Source organism: Hyperoodon ampullatus (genome assembly GCF_949752795.1).
Source record: "Hyperoodon ampullatus genome assembly, chromosome: 1".
Classification (NCBI taxonomy): Eukaryota; Metazoa; Chordata; class Mammalia; order Artiodactyla; family Ziphiidae; genus Hyperoodon; species Hyperoodon ampullatus.
This window is the reverse complement of record NC_136914.1, coordinates 65,610,336-65,630,337: the sequence shown is the minus strand read 5'-3', so window position 1 is coordinate 65,630,337 and position 20,002 is coordinate 65,610,336. Positions and strand designations below refer to the sequence as shown.

General features: G+C 42.6%; 1 protein-coding gene across 20 annotated transcripts in view; it reads left to right on the top strand.

Moving 5' to 3' along the window:
* Positions 1–15,686, top strand: part of KCNMA1 (potassium calcium-activated channel subfamily M alpha 1) — a gene marked incomplete at both ends in the record, with an annotated part of 758,887 nt that extends 743,201 nt beyond the window's left edge. For 9 of the 20 annotated variants that reach the window (XM_079697903.1, XM_079697898.1, XM_079697899.1 and 6 more), the window contains 4 exons: positions 1,520–1,714; positions 3,958–4,076; positions 5,978–6,202; positions 15,532–15,556. In XM_079697903.1, the coding sequence (XP_079554029.1) occupies positions 1,520–1,714; positions 3,958–4,076; positions 5,978–6,202; positions 15,532–15,556 (564 nt within the window). Of the gene's footprint in view, positions 1–1,519; positions 1,715–3,957; positions 4,077–5,977; positions 6,228–8,485; positions 8,515–15,531 lie in introns of those variants that run through there. The other 11 variants (XM_079697900.1, XM_079697892.1, XM_079697906.1 and 8 more) reach the window with 3 other exon arrangements.
* Positions 15,687–20,002: the final 4,316 nt, after the last annotated feature.

Below are 20,002 nucleotides of genomic sequence, written 5' to 3'. Positions count from 1 at the left end.
TTCCTGTTCACGAAGCACTTTTCTAAGTGCCTCGCACATATTGGCTATATAGTCCTTATAACCACCCTATTATATTTTACAGATCATGACACTGAGGCACAAAAATGAGAAATAATTTTCCAAAGTCACGCAGCTACTAAGTGGTGAGGTCAGCGTTAAACCTCCAGCCTGCCTCTCACCCCTTAACCGCGCCGGCAACATTTCCTCCCTTACTTGTTCTTCTTCTGCTTCTCTGCCCCAGGGCATATCTGAGCTCTGGTAGATGATACATTCTCCTTAGGGTCTGACTGGTTCTGACTCACACTCCTAGTTTCCTTTGCTATTGAAATTTTGTATCACTTTGGGTATTTTTGTGAGTATTTCAGTGAGGAAAGTGATTCCGGCCTGGCTAGCAGCTATAATCTTAACTCAGAAGTCCTCATGGAATTCTTTGCATATAAACTTGATCTTAATGACAGTGCTTATTTTACGGATGAGAAAATCAAAGCCCAGAATGATTAGGCAACCTCCCCCAAGACCTAGGCCTAGTGATGGCCAAGCAGGAGAGAACTCATCCTTACCCCACTAGATTTTTGCCAGGTGAACTGTCCAAAAAACTGCTGAAGTTAAAATGCAGCTGTCTTGCCTAACCTGCTCCCAAAGGTCCATCCATCCTCAAAAGCCACAGGCAAACTTTGGCTTGATATTATTTAGCCTGTTTGATTTCTTCTTACACTGGAAAATGGAAAACAGACCCTTAACTGACATTTTTCTCAAATTAGGCTGTGTGACAAATGTCTTTTTGAGCTCTTTTATTTGACATCCTATTAAATTTTTAAAGCTCCCATTGTCTTGTTCCTGACAGACCTGTTATGTTTCAGATGTGAGACAAATGTACACGTGTAGAGGGAAACTTCTTTAATAAGCTATATTCACCTCAGACCACTGAGGTTACGTAAAAGCAAAAACACCAGGGGATCCACCTTGTCATAAATTGATCTGGCATATTTAATTGACAGAGACTTCTGGTTTAGCCTGTTATCAAAGCATGTGATAAAATTGTTGAACGCGTGGCCTTAATGATGCTCTTGGCATCTCGTTCCAACCGAGAGAGAAGTTCTGCCATTGTTGGAAGAGGCAGCTTCCTGGCACGTGGGTTACAGGAGCTCAGAGGCCGTCCTGCCTGGGTCGGGCTGCATTTTCTTACACACACCCAAGGTCCCTGAGCAAGAAGGAGAGGAAGCCATATTTACATCCCAATTAGCACGGATTATGATAAACACCAACCATTTTGACGTTAGCCCTTAAATAAAAATCCCCTGAATCAGTTTTCAAAAGTCAGGTTCTCGTGGCAGAACCAAGTAGGAGAGAAAAGAATTGAATAATTGGAGGCTGCTGTCTTTTCACTTCCCACATAAAATTATTTGAAGAGACAGGCCAGAACTTTAAACAGGAGATATCAAGGAAAGTTGTAATTTGAATGTCGGTTGTCATGACTTTAGGATGTTTGCTTAAAGGAACCTCCCCGTTCTCTTCCCAGACATACTTCAATGACAACATCCTCACCCTGATACGGACCCTGGTGACCGGAGGAGCCACGCCGGAGCTGGAGGCTCTGATTGCCGAGGAGAATGCACTGCGCGGGGGCTACAGCACCCCCCAGACGCTGGCCAATAGGGACCGCTGCCGCGTGGCCCAGTTAGCACTGCTGGACGGGCCCTTTGCGGACCTGGGGGTGAGTTCAGGGGGAAGAGGGCACCTGAGCTGGCTGTTTGGGAATGAAGGGATCCAAATGTGTCAGACAGTTGACAAGCTAGGTCTCCGCCTTTGCTACTTTCTACAGGAAAAGAACTGTAAGAGGTGATGCTTATGGCTTACTGTGAAGCAGGCACTGGGCTTTACATGTATTCATTCATTTTAGTCCCCATGGTGACCCTTTGACGTAGGTTCCCTTATCAGACGCTTTAAGGAAAGGGGCTCAGAGAGACTGAGGACTGGCCCTATAAGGAATTTGCACTAGGGATCCTGGCTTCAGAGCCTGTGGGCTTACTGACTCCCCTCAGGTACCTTCTGCCACAGATGGGAGGCATGGGGTGGGGGGGCGGGTTCCAAATGCAGCCAAGGCTGGGAGCCTTTTCTACAGGTCTTAGCATGACTCAGGGCTACTTAACCCCAACTGCACGTTAATAGGCCTGCCAGAGTGCCTAAACCAGGCTGGTGTGTGCAACCCAGAGGGAGACATCAGTCACCTCTGCAGCAGCGGGGGCGTGGGGGAGAGTGAATGGGTCCAGCCTCAGAATTAGGTGACCTCGGTCTGGAATTAGAGACATTAAAGAATCCACATGAGATGCTGTTGGTTTGGCCAGCGGGTCCATGTGCACATAATAAGCTACGGTGTTCTGAAAACCACCAGTGCTGGGGTCATGCCCAGAATCCTGGGGGCTGAGTACAACCATCAGTGGTTTTTAAAACTCCTCGTGGGCTATTAATTCTGAGGCTGGGCCCAGTCACCCTCCCCCATGCCCCTGCTGCTGCAGAGGGACCCATGCCTCCCTTTGGGTTCCACGCACCAGCCTGGCTCAAGCACTCTGGCACAAGTATGCAGTCTTGACCCTTATTCCCAGCCCAACTCCATGGATGCATTCAAGGGCTGGAGCCACCAGTCTTGGGAGCCAGTAAACCCATTGTACAAAAAATAGTGCCACCCAGAAAGTCCAAATAGTAGAAAAGGAGCCAAGGAAAGGGTCACTTTCTCCATTTCTTCTGAAACTTACACTATATTTTAGTTTGGTTATGGGCAGGGATCTGTGCTAGACTGGGCTTTTTTAAAAGGCCACCTCCATAGCTAGTGGCTCTTTTCATCATCATTTACTCATTGATACACTTTAAAAGAATAAAGACTTTAAATAATGATAAGATCTGGCTCCTTTTGTGTTCTCTAATGTGATGCCCATCTGAAAATTTCAGTAACAGGAAGGACAGATGCAGTCACTTTATTCCCAGTGAAGTCAGCCTTTGGTGCCCTTCCTATAATAATATCTACCTGAAGCCAACTGGCTGCATGAAGCCAGCATTTCTGAGTGAATGAGTTTGCTTTCACATTCCGCATCAGGCCCCAGACCCTTGGAAGGTGACTGTGAACTGATTAGAACTGTGAATCCCAGTTATTCAGCCTGCAGACCTCCAGCTCCTGGGGAAACACATTCCCTTCCACCCTTGCCATCTCTGAGGTCTGTAAATTGTGCTTTTCACACAGTCCTTCTCTGAAAGAGTCTGTCACCATAGTACCTGGTAGGGTCTTTTCTCCTGGCAGTGATTTTCATTATCACTCGAGCAGTTTTGACAACACGGTCAGATCACAGTGATTACAGCTGAGCTGGGGCTAAACAGCATCACCATTTTGCAGAGCTGGTTTCTTCTCCTCAGCTGAACAGACATCTGAGACCTTCAAGCTTATACCATCATTTAAAATAAGGAGAGGGGCCTCCCTGGTGGCGCAGTGGTTGAGAGTCCGCCTGCCGATGCAGGGGACACGGGTTCGTGCACCGGTCTGGGAAGATCCCACATGCCGCGGAGCGTCTGGGCCCGTGAGCCATGGCTGCTGAGCCTGCGCATCCGGAGCCTGTGCCCCGCAACGGGAGAGGCCACAACAGTGAGAGGCCCACATACCGCAAAAAAATAAAATAAAATAAAATAAAATAAGGAGAGGCCCCATCTCCTTGGAGCTCTCATCGCTGCAGATGGAAAACTAGAGAGAACCAGAGGAAAACCCATTATTATCTGATCCCCAAAAATCACCGGTATTGAGGTGTAAGCTGTAAACCACACTAACTTCTTCAGCTACGGTTCCTTGGTACAGACCCTCCGACTCAGGAGACACTGAAATGAGCTTTCATTAAAAAGCCCTTTTCTCCCCGGGACCTCTCCTTTCAGGCAAATAAAAATGCTTTTTCTCTCTGTTCTTTTGTTGACTCCCAGGATGGTGGTTGTTATGGTGATCTGTTCTGCAAAGCTCTGAAAACATATAATATGCTTTGTTTTGGAATTTATCGGCTGAGAGATGCTCACCTCAGCACCCCCAGCCAATGCACGAAGAGGTGAGTATGTTTCCACTCCCACCCGCAAGGCAGAGACATAAATGCCCTCTCCTGTCCCCCACAACGAGGGCAAAGGTCTACATACACACTCTCAACGTGCAAATTACTCTGCCCACATTAAATCCGTCACTGAGTTTGTTGGTTGTGGGAAGCTTTTTTCTTTAGTTACTAATAGCAGATATAAAGACATTGTGGGAAAAATTCAAGTTTTATGGGATAGTTCCATCCATCACCTAATTACAGAAGTCTGAAGGCAAGCATGTCCTCCACACTCCTGCTACTGGGATAATTCTGTTGGTACCTAATATAGAAATATTTCATATTGCTACTGTTTAAGGTAAATGGTTCCTTCGCCGCGTCTTAGACACCTATATATATATAATTTTTTTATTGAAGTATAGTTGATTTGCAATGTTGTGTTAACTTCAGGTGTACAGCAAAGTGATTCAGTAATGTGTGTGTGTGTGTGTGTGTGTATATATATATATATGTTCTTTTTCATAGATACCTATCTTTTTACTTAATGTATTTTTCAATTGACTTACTTTTATATATGTATTTTAAAGAAAACTATATATTATTACCTGAAGCAGAAAAATAATAACATTTCATAAATGCTAGCTATATTTTTCTAATATACATTAAAGTACATTCATAGCAGCCTAAAACTAAAAGTACATCCTAGAATTGCCAAAATCAGTGTGTTCATGTAATATACCCCAGGAAACAATGCCATAGAGATGAGTGTCTCTCAGACCTGCTTGCATAGTAGAATCACTGCAGGTACTTTTAAAAAGTAGTCTGATGACTCTGACTTAACTGGTATGGAATGAAAATATGTAGTTTTAATGCCCAGAGATTACAGTTGAGCTGGAGTTGAGCATAATTACTGTACACCAGTGAGTTCTCAAAGTTAGGTGAACATGAGAATCATCTGTAAAGCTTGTTAAAACACAAATTGCTGGACCCCACGCTCAGAGTGTCTGACTCAGTAGGTCTTGGGTGGGGTTGCTTAAGAATTTGCATTTTAACAGCAAGGACCTACTGTATAGCACAGGGAACTATATTCAGTACCTTGTAATAACCTGTAATGGAAAAGAATCTGAAAAAGAACATATATATGTATATATATATATATATATAGAGAGAGAGAGAGAGAGCTGAATCACTTTGCTGTACACCTGAAACTAACACAACATTGTAAGTCAACTATACTTCAATAAAAAAAAAAGAATTTGCATTTTTAGGAAGTTCCCAGATGATGCTGATATGTCTGGCCTGAGGACCACAATTTTGAAATCCCCTGCTAGAAATGAAACAAAGTGATTTTTAGTTATGTCTAGTGTTAACCAGGGAAAAACATGATCAAATTGAGGAGAACAGCTAAAGCCTGAGGGACACATAGGCAGGGAAGTGTTTTATATTCTTCCATTAAGTGAAATCCTCTACCAAGGTTGATTTTTAAACGATAAAGAGGGAGGGAGGATTAAGATTTTGCTAGATCATGGTAAACAAAGATCCTGTGACATATGTCTGAGATTGTGAGAACATTCTAGAATGAGAGATGCAGTGCAATCCTGGAAACCTCCTGCATGCCCTCAGGCCACTCAGGATCAGAAGGGAACTTGATATTGTATTGAAAGGGGTACGTAGACCACAGGAAGTACCGTTTGGTTCTCCCATGACTGGAGCTAATTCAGCATCTCTGCCAGGGCTCATGGCTGACTTCCTCTGTTGAGCTAAACAGAGGAAGAGTTTGTTCCACTTGGAAGATACTGTTTAAGGCCTTGGACCAGCTGGAAGTCCATCTCCCAGATCCTCGGGTAGACCTGGTTTGGTTCAGAGGTGAAACCTCCACCGAGTTATCCTCATTCTATGACCTCTTTGCTCTCCGCGTCCAGGTATGTCATCACCAACCCCCCGTACGAGTTTGAGCTCGTGCCGACGGACCTGATCTTCTGCTTAATGCAGTTTGACCACAACGCCGGCCAGTCCCGGGCCAGCCTCTCCCATTCCTCCCACTCGTCCCAGTCCTCCAGCAAGAAGAGCTCCTCCGTTCACTCCATCCCATCCACAGCAAACCGACAGAACCGGCCCAAGTCCCGGGAGTCCCGAGACAAACAGAAGTACGTGCAGGAAGAGCGGCTCTGATATGTGTATCCACTGCCTCCGTGTGTGAAACTGTATCTGCCACTCATTTTCCCAGTGGGTGTTTCCAACAGTAACTTTCCCCATTTTCCCCTGTAGTCCCCCCCTTTTCTTTACACATATTTGCATATGTATGATAGCGTGCATGTGGTTGTCATTTTTATTCCACCACCATAAAACCCTTGAGCACAACAGCAAATAAGCAGACGGACCAAAAGTTATTTATGATTCTAGGGGAAAAATAACCCTAAGGCATGCTCCAGACATAAATAGCTCACTGCAGGAATGAGTTCACAGATAAGAAGGGAGCGCTTGTGATCCACATCCGTTATGCAAAGCAAGTTTAGTTAATGTAGAAGAAAAGTTTATTCTGATGTTTAAGGATTATCAGGGTGCTTTGGGTTTTCTTTTTGTTGTTGTTGTTTTTCTTTCTTTCTCTTGTTTTTCTTTTTTTTTATATATACACACAATAATATATACACACGTTTATTTGAAACAAGCAACCAAAACATATTGGTTTTTTCCACTCTCTGGGCCGAAATATCGCGAAGCATTTGAAAGGCTTTTGCCATTTGTGTAGATGATGAAGCACCTGCTTGTTAGAACATTGGAGATTTTTTTAGTTACTCACCAAGGCCTTTTGTCCCAGAGCTAGCTTCCTTTGGGAGTTCATATGAACATTTCTTCCCTTACTGTGGAGGAAAGAATAGTTCCCTTCGTGGAAGTATCAAATGCTAGTCATTTTATTTAAGTGAAAAGAGGTTTGATTGCATATTAAATTGTTATTCTGTCTCCTTATGCTGCCATATGAATAGCTGTTTTTTCCTCTCACTTTTGACATTTGGGATGAAAAGCCATATGTATCATAAATATCAGATGTAAGTCATTAAAAACTGCCTTCCTGGGACTTTTACATCTTTTAAAAGGTGAATTACTTACCTTATGTACAGAATAAATAACGCTCAGGAAAGAGCAAGTATTTTTCCACACATTCTCAGGGGACCTTTTTACTCCCCTTTGTTTGATTAGTTAGGGCCCCAATGCTAGCGAGGAGCAAGGGCTGGGGCCACGGTAGAGAGAGGAAGATAAACCCAGCGGCAGATCATGTTTTTCTAGGAGCCGACACGCTAAATAAATCAGAATGTAGGAGGATCAAGCCACAGTTGACTCAACAAAGACAAAAGCCAGCTACTACCTTCAGCTGTTGGCACAGCTGCATGATGCTGGCCGTCCCAAAGCAGAAAGCTGGTGGGAAAAATTCCTCATCATCAATTTCTTTAACGTAGCCAATCCACTTAGGCAGGTGAATGACAGTAATAGAGAATGACCCCCTTGTCATTACCAGATGGGAGAGAAGAAAAAAGAGTGCAACAGTGAGCCAGACACATTTTGGTATAATTATTTTTTCTTTCATTTTCTTTCTTTCTTTTTTTTAAAGTTAGTAAGCATGAGGGAAAAGGTAGAAAAATAACCCTCTTTTCAATATACAGTTGTCAGATATTCTATGCATGCAAATCATGCTTTAGGCAGTACAGTAGTTCTTAAAAATCGGCCAACTCCACCATGACCAAATTCTTGTATGGGTGGACTAGCCCTGGGCTGCTATACACCTATTTGAAATGTTTACTTGAAAACAAATTCCATCAAACAGCATAGGGTGGAGGGGAGGAGAAAAATGTCACAGCTGTAACCATCTCTAAAAAGGTGTTTTTATGGTGAATGTTTTGGGTTTAGATTTTGGATTCCCTGTCCCCCCAAGCATGATAGTTTTGGAGATTTGCTTGCTGTGTGAATTGACAAGCACTTTTACTGACAAAATGGTGAGGCTCCGTCAGAACATCCGTCCCCACACCCAAGACAGAGCAGTGCAGTGTTGCAATCGGTATTGGGGTGGGGAATCATTGTATACATGTATATTAAAAAGCCCTATGAGTGGAAGACTTTTTTCAAATTATTTTTGTCCCTATATATATTGATTTATATATTACGTATAACTATCTTTTTATATATAACTATATATATACACATATATACAGATATATGTGTGTGTGTATATATATACACACACACACATACACACACACATATCCCCTAGTTTTGGATCATGAAGAGCTCTTCATGCGTTCTTTGCAAAGGAGGTTATAAAGTTATGCCCTCAGAACATTTATAACTATAAGAATGTGCCAGTTAAAGTGCTCAACAGGAAATATGACAGTTTAAAAGCATTGTAAAACTCACATAGCTTACTTCTCTCTCTAAAGTGCAACAAGGATGAATAGAATGGGCCAAGGTATGACAATTACTGGTTCTGCATGACCTAGCCACTGCTGGGGGTTTTCTTCTATAACGTTGTCCTTGTGAAAACTTTTGTGAAATTAAAAAAAAAAAAAGGAGTTACAAATTTTATTCTGTTATTGGTTTGTTTATTTTTATTTCTATTGTTCTGTTTGTGGTTTTATTTATTTATTTTGCTTTTTTTTTCCTCCCCATCTCCCCCACCTCTTCCCTTCCTCCTTCTCCACCTTCCTCCACTTTCTAAATTGCTCAGTGCAATGAGGCTGTCCTGCTGCTACCGCTAGACCCCTTAGAGTTTGTTTTGGTGTTCCTGGGTTTGGGGTTGGGTGATCTGGGGGAAACTTCTCTCCATCTGGCTTGCCTTTCAATCTGCACGTGGCCTCCCCGCCCACCTTGGTACCTTGCTCCAAGTCCAAAAGCATTTTCCCATCAAGAAACCCAGCTTCCTCCACTTCCCCCCATTATCACCACTCCAACCCAGTCCCCCATCAGTCTGTCCACATTTCTGTGTTTATCTTGGCAAGACCGACTAAATCAAGTGATGATGCCAGGTGATAAGCTTTTCTGGAAAACGTTTGCAGCTATTCCACTTGGCAAACTTGCTTCTTGGTCAATAGTTTACCCTCCTTTCAATTTAAACCAGGAGGGTTATTAATGGTAAAGAGCATTGGTCTCCTTGCAGTTGGATCAGTGTGACCCCCAAATTAAAGCTGTTCAGCTGGATATATCAACTCAATAGCCCACACCCAGTCATCTGGGGCTTGATGATTCAGTCTCTATATTACCTGGATCTCTTCTCCCACCTGCCTTTCAGACATTTGTGAAATCCCAACCAGAGACTGGGCAGATAGAGAGAAGTAAATCCAAAATATGTTTTTTATACAATCTGTTAGCAGCTCTGATGAGAGGACCTTGTGACGGGAATGGAGTGGGAACAGACTGTGACTTGTGATGAAATTTTGGGATTTTCCCTGGACTTCAGGCGTACAGTTGAGAGTTGATTGTACTTGGCTAATGATATATTCAGTGATGAAAAAGGTATCATTATTACTTCTATTTTTTATGAGCCCAAACTACTATATTGTTTTTTCCTCAGTTGAATGAAGAATCTCTTCCATGGGTTTTCATGTGACCCCAAACTTCTCATCCTTCTTTCAGGTTCTCTTAGGAAGCAGGCTTACAAGGTTTTCATATGACGTCTCTCCTCTTCCCCCTTTCCACCCCAAAAATAAACAAGTAGGTCAGGGTGGAAAGCGAAAGAGTTTTTGAAGAGAAAGGATGTGCACTTAAAGAGAACAATAGCTAGAAACTCAATTATCTGCACCATTCTAAAAGAGAAGCAGTTCGTAAGCCATTCAGTTCAGTTTGTTTTAGGCTTTGAAAGGGGTGAACCTTAAGTAAGTGGATAGGCCAGGAGGCACAGTGAAACCCTCTCAGCCTCAACACTCAGGTGATCATGAAATCAACATCCCTAATATCTGCTACCCAGGGTCCTCCCTGAAGCCAGTTCAAACGGATAAAGAGAAACTTGGACCCTTATAGTTAGATTTCTACCATTATTGGGAGAGGTTTCAAATTCTATTATGAATATTACAGGTTATGACCCAGAACCTTACTCTCAATAGGTGCTCAATAAATATTTTTTAAATGAATTGACCTTAAAAATTCTTATACCTTTAATCATTTGACAAGTTATCTTCACCTCCTTGGCCTATCTTAGCCAATTTCAAGGAATGCCTGTAGATGGTTCACAATGCTGTCATGTTGTTGGCACTTTCTCAAGCTGAATACACAGCTTCTGAGAAGGGGGAACACCCCCGTAAGTTCAGTGAGTGGAGAGACTGACTCTGCCTCCCGCCAGCATCCTCAGGATCCCAGATGACCAGAGGAACCTTTTGACGGCTCTTCTTCAGCATGGGAAAAGCCGAAAGGTGTCTGCATCCCAATAGAGACAATTAAATCAACCTGCCAGGTTCCTATAGCAACAGGCTCCTGAAGGAGAAAGAAGAGAGTGCAGAAACTTCAGGGCCTGCGGAAATCAAGACAGGGTAAAAAATCAATGTCTCAATCAGCTTCTTTCAGCCCACCCCTGCTTTGTCATAAGGTGATGAAGTAGCTGTGGGCACCTGTCACTAACTTGGTAGACTATCTCCCACCAGGAGATTGTACATCCATCACATAGGGAGGTGAGAGGGATCATCCCCTACCGTCTGAAAGGGAGGAGTGAAAAGTCCACCCTTGGGGTGTCAGCTGGATCAAGCCACAGAAGAGGGCCAGGACGGAGCAGTTGTTCTGCCTAGGGAATGGCAGCATCAGCCTTACAGTTCAAAGGGGCAAAGAGAGTCATACTGGACAGTTGCAAAGGAGTGAGACAGTTTTCATAAGTAAAAACTGCTCTGGTTCTGGTGCAATTTTCATTTCTGTGAAGTAACCATACTTTGCCCATGGAGAGGAAAGGCGGCAGTATGTGTGAGTGGGGTCCTCTGGCACCTTGGGGTCTGCTAGGCAGGGGGCGGGGGAAGGCCAGACTAGCTCTCCGAAGTGTGAGATGTGAAACCACACAGTGTTACCTTTGAAGGCTTGGGCTCCTTGTTAGCTCTTACGGTTCTCAACTGTTATCTCTATCCAAATGGAATCTTTCCCTTTCAAGCCCTTTCTCTCTGAACTTCAGCTTGTGGTACAGCGAGAAAAGGCCCAATTATTCTAAGTACCTTTGCTGTATCATCATCTCCCCTTTCATGCTCTCTTCTCTGGAGAGTAGTTAAGTGAAAAGGCCAAATCCCACAGCACTGACAACCCACAGAGCCAGCAAAGAGACTGTTGTCACAGTGCAGCCTGTTGCTCTGCTTCTGGGTCCCCAGGCAGTTATGTCAGCCCAAGTCTCAAGCCCTTCCCTGCCGTAGCCTACTCCCGTGGGATTCCTCATGGCTGGACGAAGTCCTGACCTTGAATGTCAGTGATGAGAGTAGCAATGGAAGACGCAGGTGGCTTGCAGGTGGGGTAGGCCCCCTGTCAAGTTGAAAGCCAATATTTCAGACACAAGGACCACTGAAGGGTGTCACTCCTGCCTCTCCTCCCCTTCCCAAGGAAGGCTACCCAACCGAACCCTTCTCCATCATCTCTGCTGCCCAAATCCCCTTTCTTCTGGCCAGCACCCAAGTTTATACACCTCAGTTCTCCACCCTAGTTTATCTGCAATCACACCAAAAGGCATCACCTATCCTTATGCCGTCCTTTAGCGCGGAGAGTACTCATATCCATGCTGACCTTATACTAAAAACTAACAAATACCAAGTGCTTACCCTGGGCTAGACACTCTTCCAAGCACTTTATGTATATTAACTCATTCAATTCTCGAGATAACCTCAGATGTAGATGCTGTTAGTATTTCCATGTGAAAGATACAGAATCCAAGGGACAGGTTTGTTCAAAGTCACCCAGCCAGGAAGTGCCAGAGAGGTATTTAAATCTAAAGTCCATGAACTTTATGCTATAATGCCCCCTAATATTACTAATAATACTGGTAGTCTTAACAGTTCACATTGACTTACCATGTATGTGGATAAGTGCTTCATGGACACTAGCCCCTTTCATCCAAACAACACCATTAGGAAGGTCCATTAGCCCCATTTTACAGATGAGAAACTGAAGTTAAGATACATTATGTAACAACCCGGAGCCACACAACTAGTACGTGAGAGAACCAGATCTCCCCTTGACCTTAACCTACTGCTCTATGCCATCTCCTTGGTTGCAGTGGATGGCTCATGGCATGGCTGGCCTTGATAGGTGACACCTCCCAATGGCAGTGTCACATCTCTCTGCAGTTATCTTCTGGGTTTGATCTTGTTCTACCAGATCACTTGCCACAGACTGTTAAATGCCACTCCTTCCCTGACTTCAGGCACGTGCCACAGTCTATGCACAGTGATGACATCATGCATCACATCTTCAAGAAGCTTATTAACAAATGGATTTCTTTTCCTTTGGCAGGGAGGAGGCCCTCAAAACCAGATCCATTGCCCTTCTCATCCTAGGGATGAAAATAAAGCCCCCAGAAATCTTTTTGGCTCGTGGGATGAGGCAGGGAGAGAGGAGACCAGCTCAGGGATTTGGATCGACCCTGGACCACTTCAGCACTCACGTGAATTCCTTCCCTGAGTACTCTTCCTTGAGGCCAATTTTGTAGGCACCCAGTGGTGCGGCTCCTTTGGAAGGCACAATTCGATAAACCAAAGTGTCATTTTCATAGCAAAGCTCTCTCCATTGGAGCAGAATGACTGGCAATCGTTAAAGTGTGGTTCCTCTCAAGCCCTTTGGGAGAAACACCTTTGCCCCCAGACATTTTAGTGAAATGCTCAGAGCATTCATCTATTTCCATTTCTTCAACATCATATCTAACCAAGTCTCCAACAAAACAGCTGTTTACATCTTACAAGGCACCCGAATTAAAAAGCCTGTTTCTCAGGCATAACGAAAACCTCAGCTTGTCGCCAGGATACACTTTAACGCAACTCCTTTTTGTGTTGAAGCTGAATGGCCAAAACACAGGGAGAACTCTGCTTAGATTATATTTATGGCAAGAAATGTAAAAGGAAAGAGAGAAAGAAGCTTAAATGGGGAAATAATGCTCTCTTTCTTACAGACAGCAGGAGGAAATGGATATTCTCTCTGCCATGAAAGGTCAAGATGCCAACTTTGAATTGAACTGTAAAGACTAAATTCTGAACAATTATTCTCTGCAGCAGTTGTAAAAATTTCAGCAAATTGCAGCTGTCTTAGGTCTTTCACCCAGAAGGCCTACTCATTTCCATCAGTAGAGTTCACTCTCCCTTCCAACCTGGCATGTCCAACCTAGCACTAAATCCCTTTGCAAAATCTATCCACAGAAGGGCGTGGCCAAAATCAAGGGCAGCTCAGGCAAACAGCACAGACACTGGGTTCAGCTCTTCTAAAAATCATCTTTATACATACACCATTGGAAAAAGTCATAGTTTGAAATTGTTTCAGCGGCCTGGCAATGCTTTTAAAACATGATAACCATCATACTTTACTCCTCTCTGAAAGGTTAGTTTAATCGTAGATCACAAAAAAATTGGTTTCCACAAATGTATAATGGTTCATCTGTGTCACACTTGAACTAAATGCTTTTTTAAATGGAGCTGAAATTATTTTGATGTGTACACAGTCCCGGATTTCTATACAACCTTTTTTAACCAGCCCATCAGGAACCTTGCCTCTACAGCCTCATTAATAATTCAGATGTGCTGATGACTTTAAAAGATCTATGGAATTGAAGCTTAGGGAAAAAAAAAGCTCTGCTTGACAAAAAGATAAATGAATGTAGAAAGAAGCTGTAGGAGTCTGGCAAGCTGTAGATCATCTCAGAACAGATTGTAACTTTATCATTCTGTCAGGGGGAATAATTTAAAGCACTTAATCAGTTAGCTTCACTGTGAGGATGTAGCATTATGAATTCGTATCGTCCAATCTGTTCAAATCAAAGTGAACTTAATTATAATAGGTGAGAGAGCCAGTGCAGGAAGGAGAGAGAGGGATGGAGAATGATCCAAGAGGCAGGAAGTTTCCTGGGGTGTGTAAACCAAGCTGCTGAACAAAGGTTAGTGAGTGAGCTTTCACCAAGGCTCGTCCTGCCTCCAGCTCGGTGTCTACAATGGGGGCTCAGGGCACTGGACACAGCAAGAGGAAGCATGGTCCAAAGAGAGACAAGCAGAGTGGTTGTGAGCTGACCATACATACCGGATCTATAAATCATTAGCCATGCAGGGAGACACACACACACACACACACACACACACACACACACACTCCTCTATCATGATCAAGCCAGGTGAGCAATTTTGTTAACGTATTCATCCAGGACCACTGACAAGGCAGTTATGAATTGCTCTGATAGGCAGAAAAGAAGGCCGGAGAGGCCATTGTCTCTATAGCAGTGGGTGTGCTTGAAAGCTTTTTCCCTTTTTCTTTACTTTCCCTAAGCTACTAAAACGAGGCATATGATTCTCAAGTTAGAATGCACTATTTGCCCCAGTCCCTTTGTATCTGTACACATGGCTGATTTCCCAGAAAATTCCAATTGTAGAAAGAGGCGGGGATGAGGGCTGAGTCTTATGAAATAGCACTGAACTGCCAGGAGGATGCTAGGCCATTTTCATCCTCACCCCAGCCTCTGAATGCCCTGACTCAGCATTCTCTTTCAGCCATCTCTGGATTTAGGGTGGAAATGAAATGCCAAGACTTCATCAAGCTCCCTTGTTGACAGCTTGGGTGATTATAGTCAGTTAAGATAGTGCCACTAGGAATTCTTTTCATAACTTTATAGCAACATAGAGTTTTCTTTCTTGAAATTAAAGCCATCTCAAAAGCCTCTGAAAACATTGGTTGCTATTCTGATTTTTCACCCTCATTGACCAGCAAAAATCTGTGGGCTTACTTTAAGATCCCCAAAACTGGCTGCAGAAGAAACAAAAGAGTGGTATGATTGAGATATACCTTTAAGTATGCTTGTACAAGCAAAGAAGGAGGTCCTGCATAAGATTCTAGATCACTCAGTCTGTGGAAGGGACAATGTCCCTCAGTTTCCACTCAAATCAATGGATGCACAAATCTTTCTTTAGGTGCAATGCCCATACCTAATATTTGTTATATTCGCCATCTCCTCGCCACTAAAGCTTTTTAGGCCAAGAAAGGAACCCCAGAGAACACTGACAGAGTTAGTCTTCCAACCCCTCTTTATTCTCTGAAGTCCACCCCTGGTGCCTCCAAGTCCCAATAGCCCATTGGTTCATCACTTGCTACGGGCAGCTGAGGTATGTTTCAGGTTCCTGGGTTCTCCCTACACTGCACTGTCTCTCTTACCAATTACTCACTGTCAGCTTCTCTCAATTACCTTTTTTGCATTTTTCAATGAACTTTCCAAAGTCTTTGCCCTAGGACTAATTAAACTTCTCATTTCTCCTTCTTGTTCTCTATCCGTTTTGCCCTTTAGCAGAAAAGAAATGGTTTACAGATGAACCGGATAATGCATATCCCAGAAACATTCAAATCAAGCCCATGAGTACCCACATGGCTAACCAGATCAACCAATATAAATCCACAAGCAGCTTGATTCCACCAATCAGAGAAGTTGAAGATGAATGTTGACTCCCAGGAGACCAGAACTATTTTTTTAAAGCCTGACAAACTTCATAAATGGTGACGTGACTTTTCTTCCTCTTACATGCTGAATCACTGGTGGAAACGTTAGGATAAGCAAGAATTGCAAGAAAAATAAAGTAGACAGAACTTTCTCTTTGCCTTGAATATTGCTTCCATGTATTTTGGAAAAGAAAATGATTTCATTTATATATGAACATACTAAAATAGTCATGTATAGCCTCTAGCATTTTAAATTATTTTTATTTATTAGAAGGAAAATATATTTTTTCTTTTTTTCCATTGTCATATATATATTCCCTATATCTAACAATGCAAACTCAAAAGGAATGTGGCCAGACTCCTTATGCATACTTGTCTTCTTTCTCTCTTTTTCTTTGAGGAGAATGATGGTCACCACCACAGTTAATTATAATTAAGGGAAATGGATTATTAAGACAACTTTAAAATGGTCCAATAATGTAAACATGTATTTTAGTAAATTTTAAAAAGAAGACAAAAGAGGGCAGGTGAATTTCCTAGATGGGTATGCATTTTGGCTGTACTGACACCAGCTCTTAATAAATGGAAAGTTACTTATTTTCGAAAGTCATATTTTTGTAGTTTTAGTTTTCATCCTGTATTTCTCACCTTTTGTTCATATATTTAAAGGGAAGACCTTCTTGCAGCTTTTCTACAAATGCCAGATCGGGTTTACCCTGCCAACTAACAATACCCGGAGGGTTGTGAGCATGCCTGGGACATGGAAGTTGAGGACCAGATGCACAGAAGACATTTCTCTGTTTGTTGTTCTAATGGTGGGGACTCCTTCCTACATGCTGTTATGCTTCTCGTTTCATATCTCCAAACCAACCAAGCAGTAATTGCAACTTTGGAAAGGTCTGGTGGACTCTCTCCCCATTCCCCAAGTCCAGGGCTTTTAGCCTGAAAGTTTGTAAACACCAATGAATAGTTTTACTTAACGATAGGATATGATAACACATTCATGCTATTCGAGTTTTTGTGTAAAAGCCAGAAAAGTTCCATGATCAAGGAGATGACTTTTGCCCAGATATAAATTTTGCAGGCTTTCCTTTAGTTGCTGGGACAAAACACACAAACTTGTTACAGCAACCTAAAAAATAATAACAACAAAAGGACAGCAATGAATGCACTTAATATAGACTGTTAGAAAAAGCCTTTGAAAATTACCAGCAATGAAATCTAATGTATCAGCCACTTCAAACTGTGGTCAAAAAGATTTTTCTAACCATCAGACACAATTCCGATGTCTCCGAGCTCTGCTGTTGCTTGCATGCTCAGTGTAATGGTGTCCCAGCAATTGTTCCATTCCAAATGATTTTCAACTTCAAAATGATCAATCTTTGATAGAAACATCAGGATCTCTGGAGCAGCATGGATGTGATAGTGATTTTTATTTTCTTAAAAATGTAAACTGTGGACACTTGAAGAAACCAAACTAACCAGAATATCGCCCAAAGTCCCATGCTATCTATTCCATTAGGCCATGACCCCGTGGTACGTAGTATGTTACAGCAAATCAGATCAGAGCCAAGCAATGAAATCATCATGAAAACATAGGTCCACTAAGTACTCCAATTACCAACGTAGGCAAAATGAGCTTCCACCACTGTCCTGTCCCTGCAGAGCCAATGTAGTTGTGTTTCCACCTTGTAGGCGTCGTCCTAAAGTGACTTGTCAGACTATGGTTACCCTGTCGTCACATTTTTGTAGAATTAGTTCTATAAAAGTATCGTGAATATAATGTATGTCCAACTGGATTGTTTAAAAATTACTTATAATCAATCACTAATCTTCTCAGCAGACTAAAATGACGTCAGCATTCTCTTCAGGCTTATAAACATTTCTTGGTTTCCAACAGAAGTAAAATGGATTTGTGGGGCGAAACCCTTGCTGAGAGTTGACAACTTTCCGGAAAGCTAGGCCTTCTTCTACATAACAATTTTGTATTGGGTTCACCTTAGTACATTCTTAGTACATCAATCCACGCTCTTCTTTCCTTCATGAACCCTAATGGGTTCCTGATAACTTGATAACCATTTCTGAATTTGTCTTAACTATTTGGTCTCCTCTGGCAGCCACTGGTGGCCACCATCTAAATGCTCTTCCATTAGAGGAAGTTAGGCCACGGTGTCCCATGCCTGTTGCCCTCTCTTCCCCATCTCTCCAAACCAATGCACATTGGAAACAGAAGTACAAACTCCATGCCCTTTATGGCTAGAGATTTGAATCTAAGCTTTTTTTTTTTTCTTAAACCAAAATGGCTAAGATAGTTTCCTGGAGCAAGGGCTCCCCTCCAAAAACCAGTTGACAGGAATCCATTTTCTTCTAAGGTAGAGCAAGGTTGTGCTGTTTTGCCTTTGTAATAATGAATTGTTTGGGGCCAGAAAATGAAATAAGGCATTTTTTAAAGGGAGTATACAAAACGACTGGCTGGTGGCTCCTTTGGCAAAAACTGGTACCCAGTAGATGGAAAGTGAAATGGAAACAGAAAGGAGATCGTAAGATCATTGAAGGGCTTGAAGGAATGCCAGAGCTTCCTGATTTGTTTCTATTTGTTGAGCCCTCTGGCCCTGAGGGAATCCTCACCTCACCACGCTCTGACAGACCTATCTTCCTGGCTACGTTCAGCACAGACCAACGATGGCCATCATTGGTATAATCCATGTTATAAGGCTCTGACGTCCCACCCCAGTTTAGGATTCCAGAGAAGCTATTTTCCCAAATTAGTAACTCAGGTGCTTTGGGAATCAAACTCACCAACAGGCTATTTTAAAAGCAGAAAGCACCTGCTGATAAAAGCATCCTCACCATCATCATCTTTCTCATTTAGAAAACTTTTGCTTTCATCTGAGCAATTTTATATTTTAAAATAGCCCCTTGAACCAAGATAAAACACCTTCAATAAAAGTGGTTGTGACTAAGGCATGTTGGAGAACTCCCAGAAGCTCTTTCCTTCCACAGCTTGGGGCATCTTATAATGTACTTTGTATAAAATTTAATTGAGGACTTTAAATAAACAGGGAATTCGAACTGTTTGGTTAGGATTAGAAAGGGAGACAGTGAGAAGGCATAAGAACATTGGGGATATTTTCATGTTGAAAAGCGAAGAGTCCAAGTTTCCTACTTATGGTTTAATACGAGGGTTCACAAGCTACATCTGCAAATAACTAGCTATCCACTTCAAAAAGGTTCTTTTAACTCTCTGAGTCTCAGTGACCTCATTTGTAAATGAAAGTGACTCATCTAGATGACTCTAAGCTCCCTTTCAGACCTGAGAGGATGTGTTATGAGTTAAAAGGGGGGGAGCATGGGAACAAGCCAAGCCTCTGGAGACAGTCTTGTCCTGTACTAGAATAATGGTCCTTCTTGCTGCACCACCCAAGCAGTCCTCCTGAGGGTAGTGGCTTTTCTGCTCTGGTCACATAGCAGTTATGTTCATTCCTCTGCTTTACATTTGGGAGTCTCCTTAGGTTCAAAATGCAAATTTCAAAATTCACACTCACCTGAATCATGTTGATCTGATTTTTCTGTGTGTCCCTAGGGTTTTCTTCTCAATCTCATCCTGGCCTGCCTTTTTTATTGGCTCAAGGCTCAATTTCCATCAATCCCTTCATTTCTAACCCATATCTCCCATCTCCAATATGTAGTTAGAGGCTCACAACCCCCAGATTTCTGCAGTTTTCCTCATTTTTATTTCTGCATGTGGGTCTGGGCACTAGGAAGGTACCAGTCTTACTTCTCACTTCATTTCCCGTCCTCTGTTTATTTGATTTTTTTTCCTTTCATTAGTACAACTATTTCTTTGCTACTTACATTCATAAGTCTAATTTTCATCTACCATTTTTCTTTGTCAAAGAGAATCTCAGTTTAGAAAAAAGGAAGGGAGGTAGAAAGAGAGAAAAAAATCAAACCAATTGTGACGTGAGTCACCTTACTTATAGACGACTAGACACACCATTCAAATTGGACATGGAATTCCAGTGCAGAATCCGTCCATTTACTATGGGAAGCAGAGGGAAAGTAAGATGAGACTTCAGAGAAGAGGCTGGAAAGTAAATTGTCTTAAGGGCCAAGCTAAGAGGTTGAGGCTTGCTCTGGAAACTCATGGAAAGCCACTAAATGTTTTAAAGTACAAACACCAATATCTGTGCATTTTTTAGGTTGTATATTTTGTGAAGTCAGTTCTTCCTGGAAGTCATCGAGAGCAGATATGCAGAGTTGAACATTTTCTCAGCAGCATGGAGTTCTCAAGGGTGCAAACTCCAAGTCCACAACTCAGC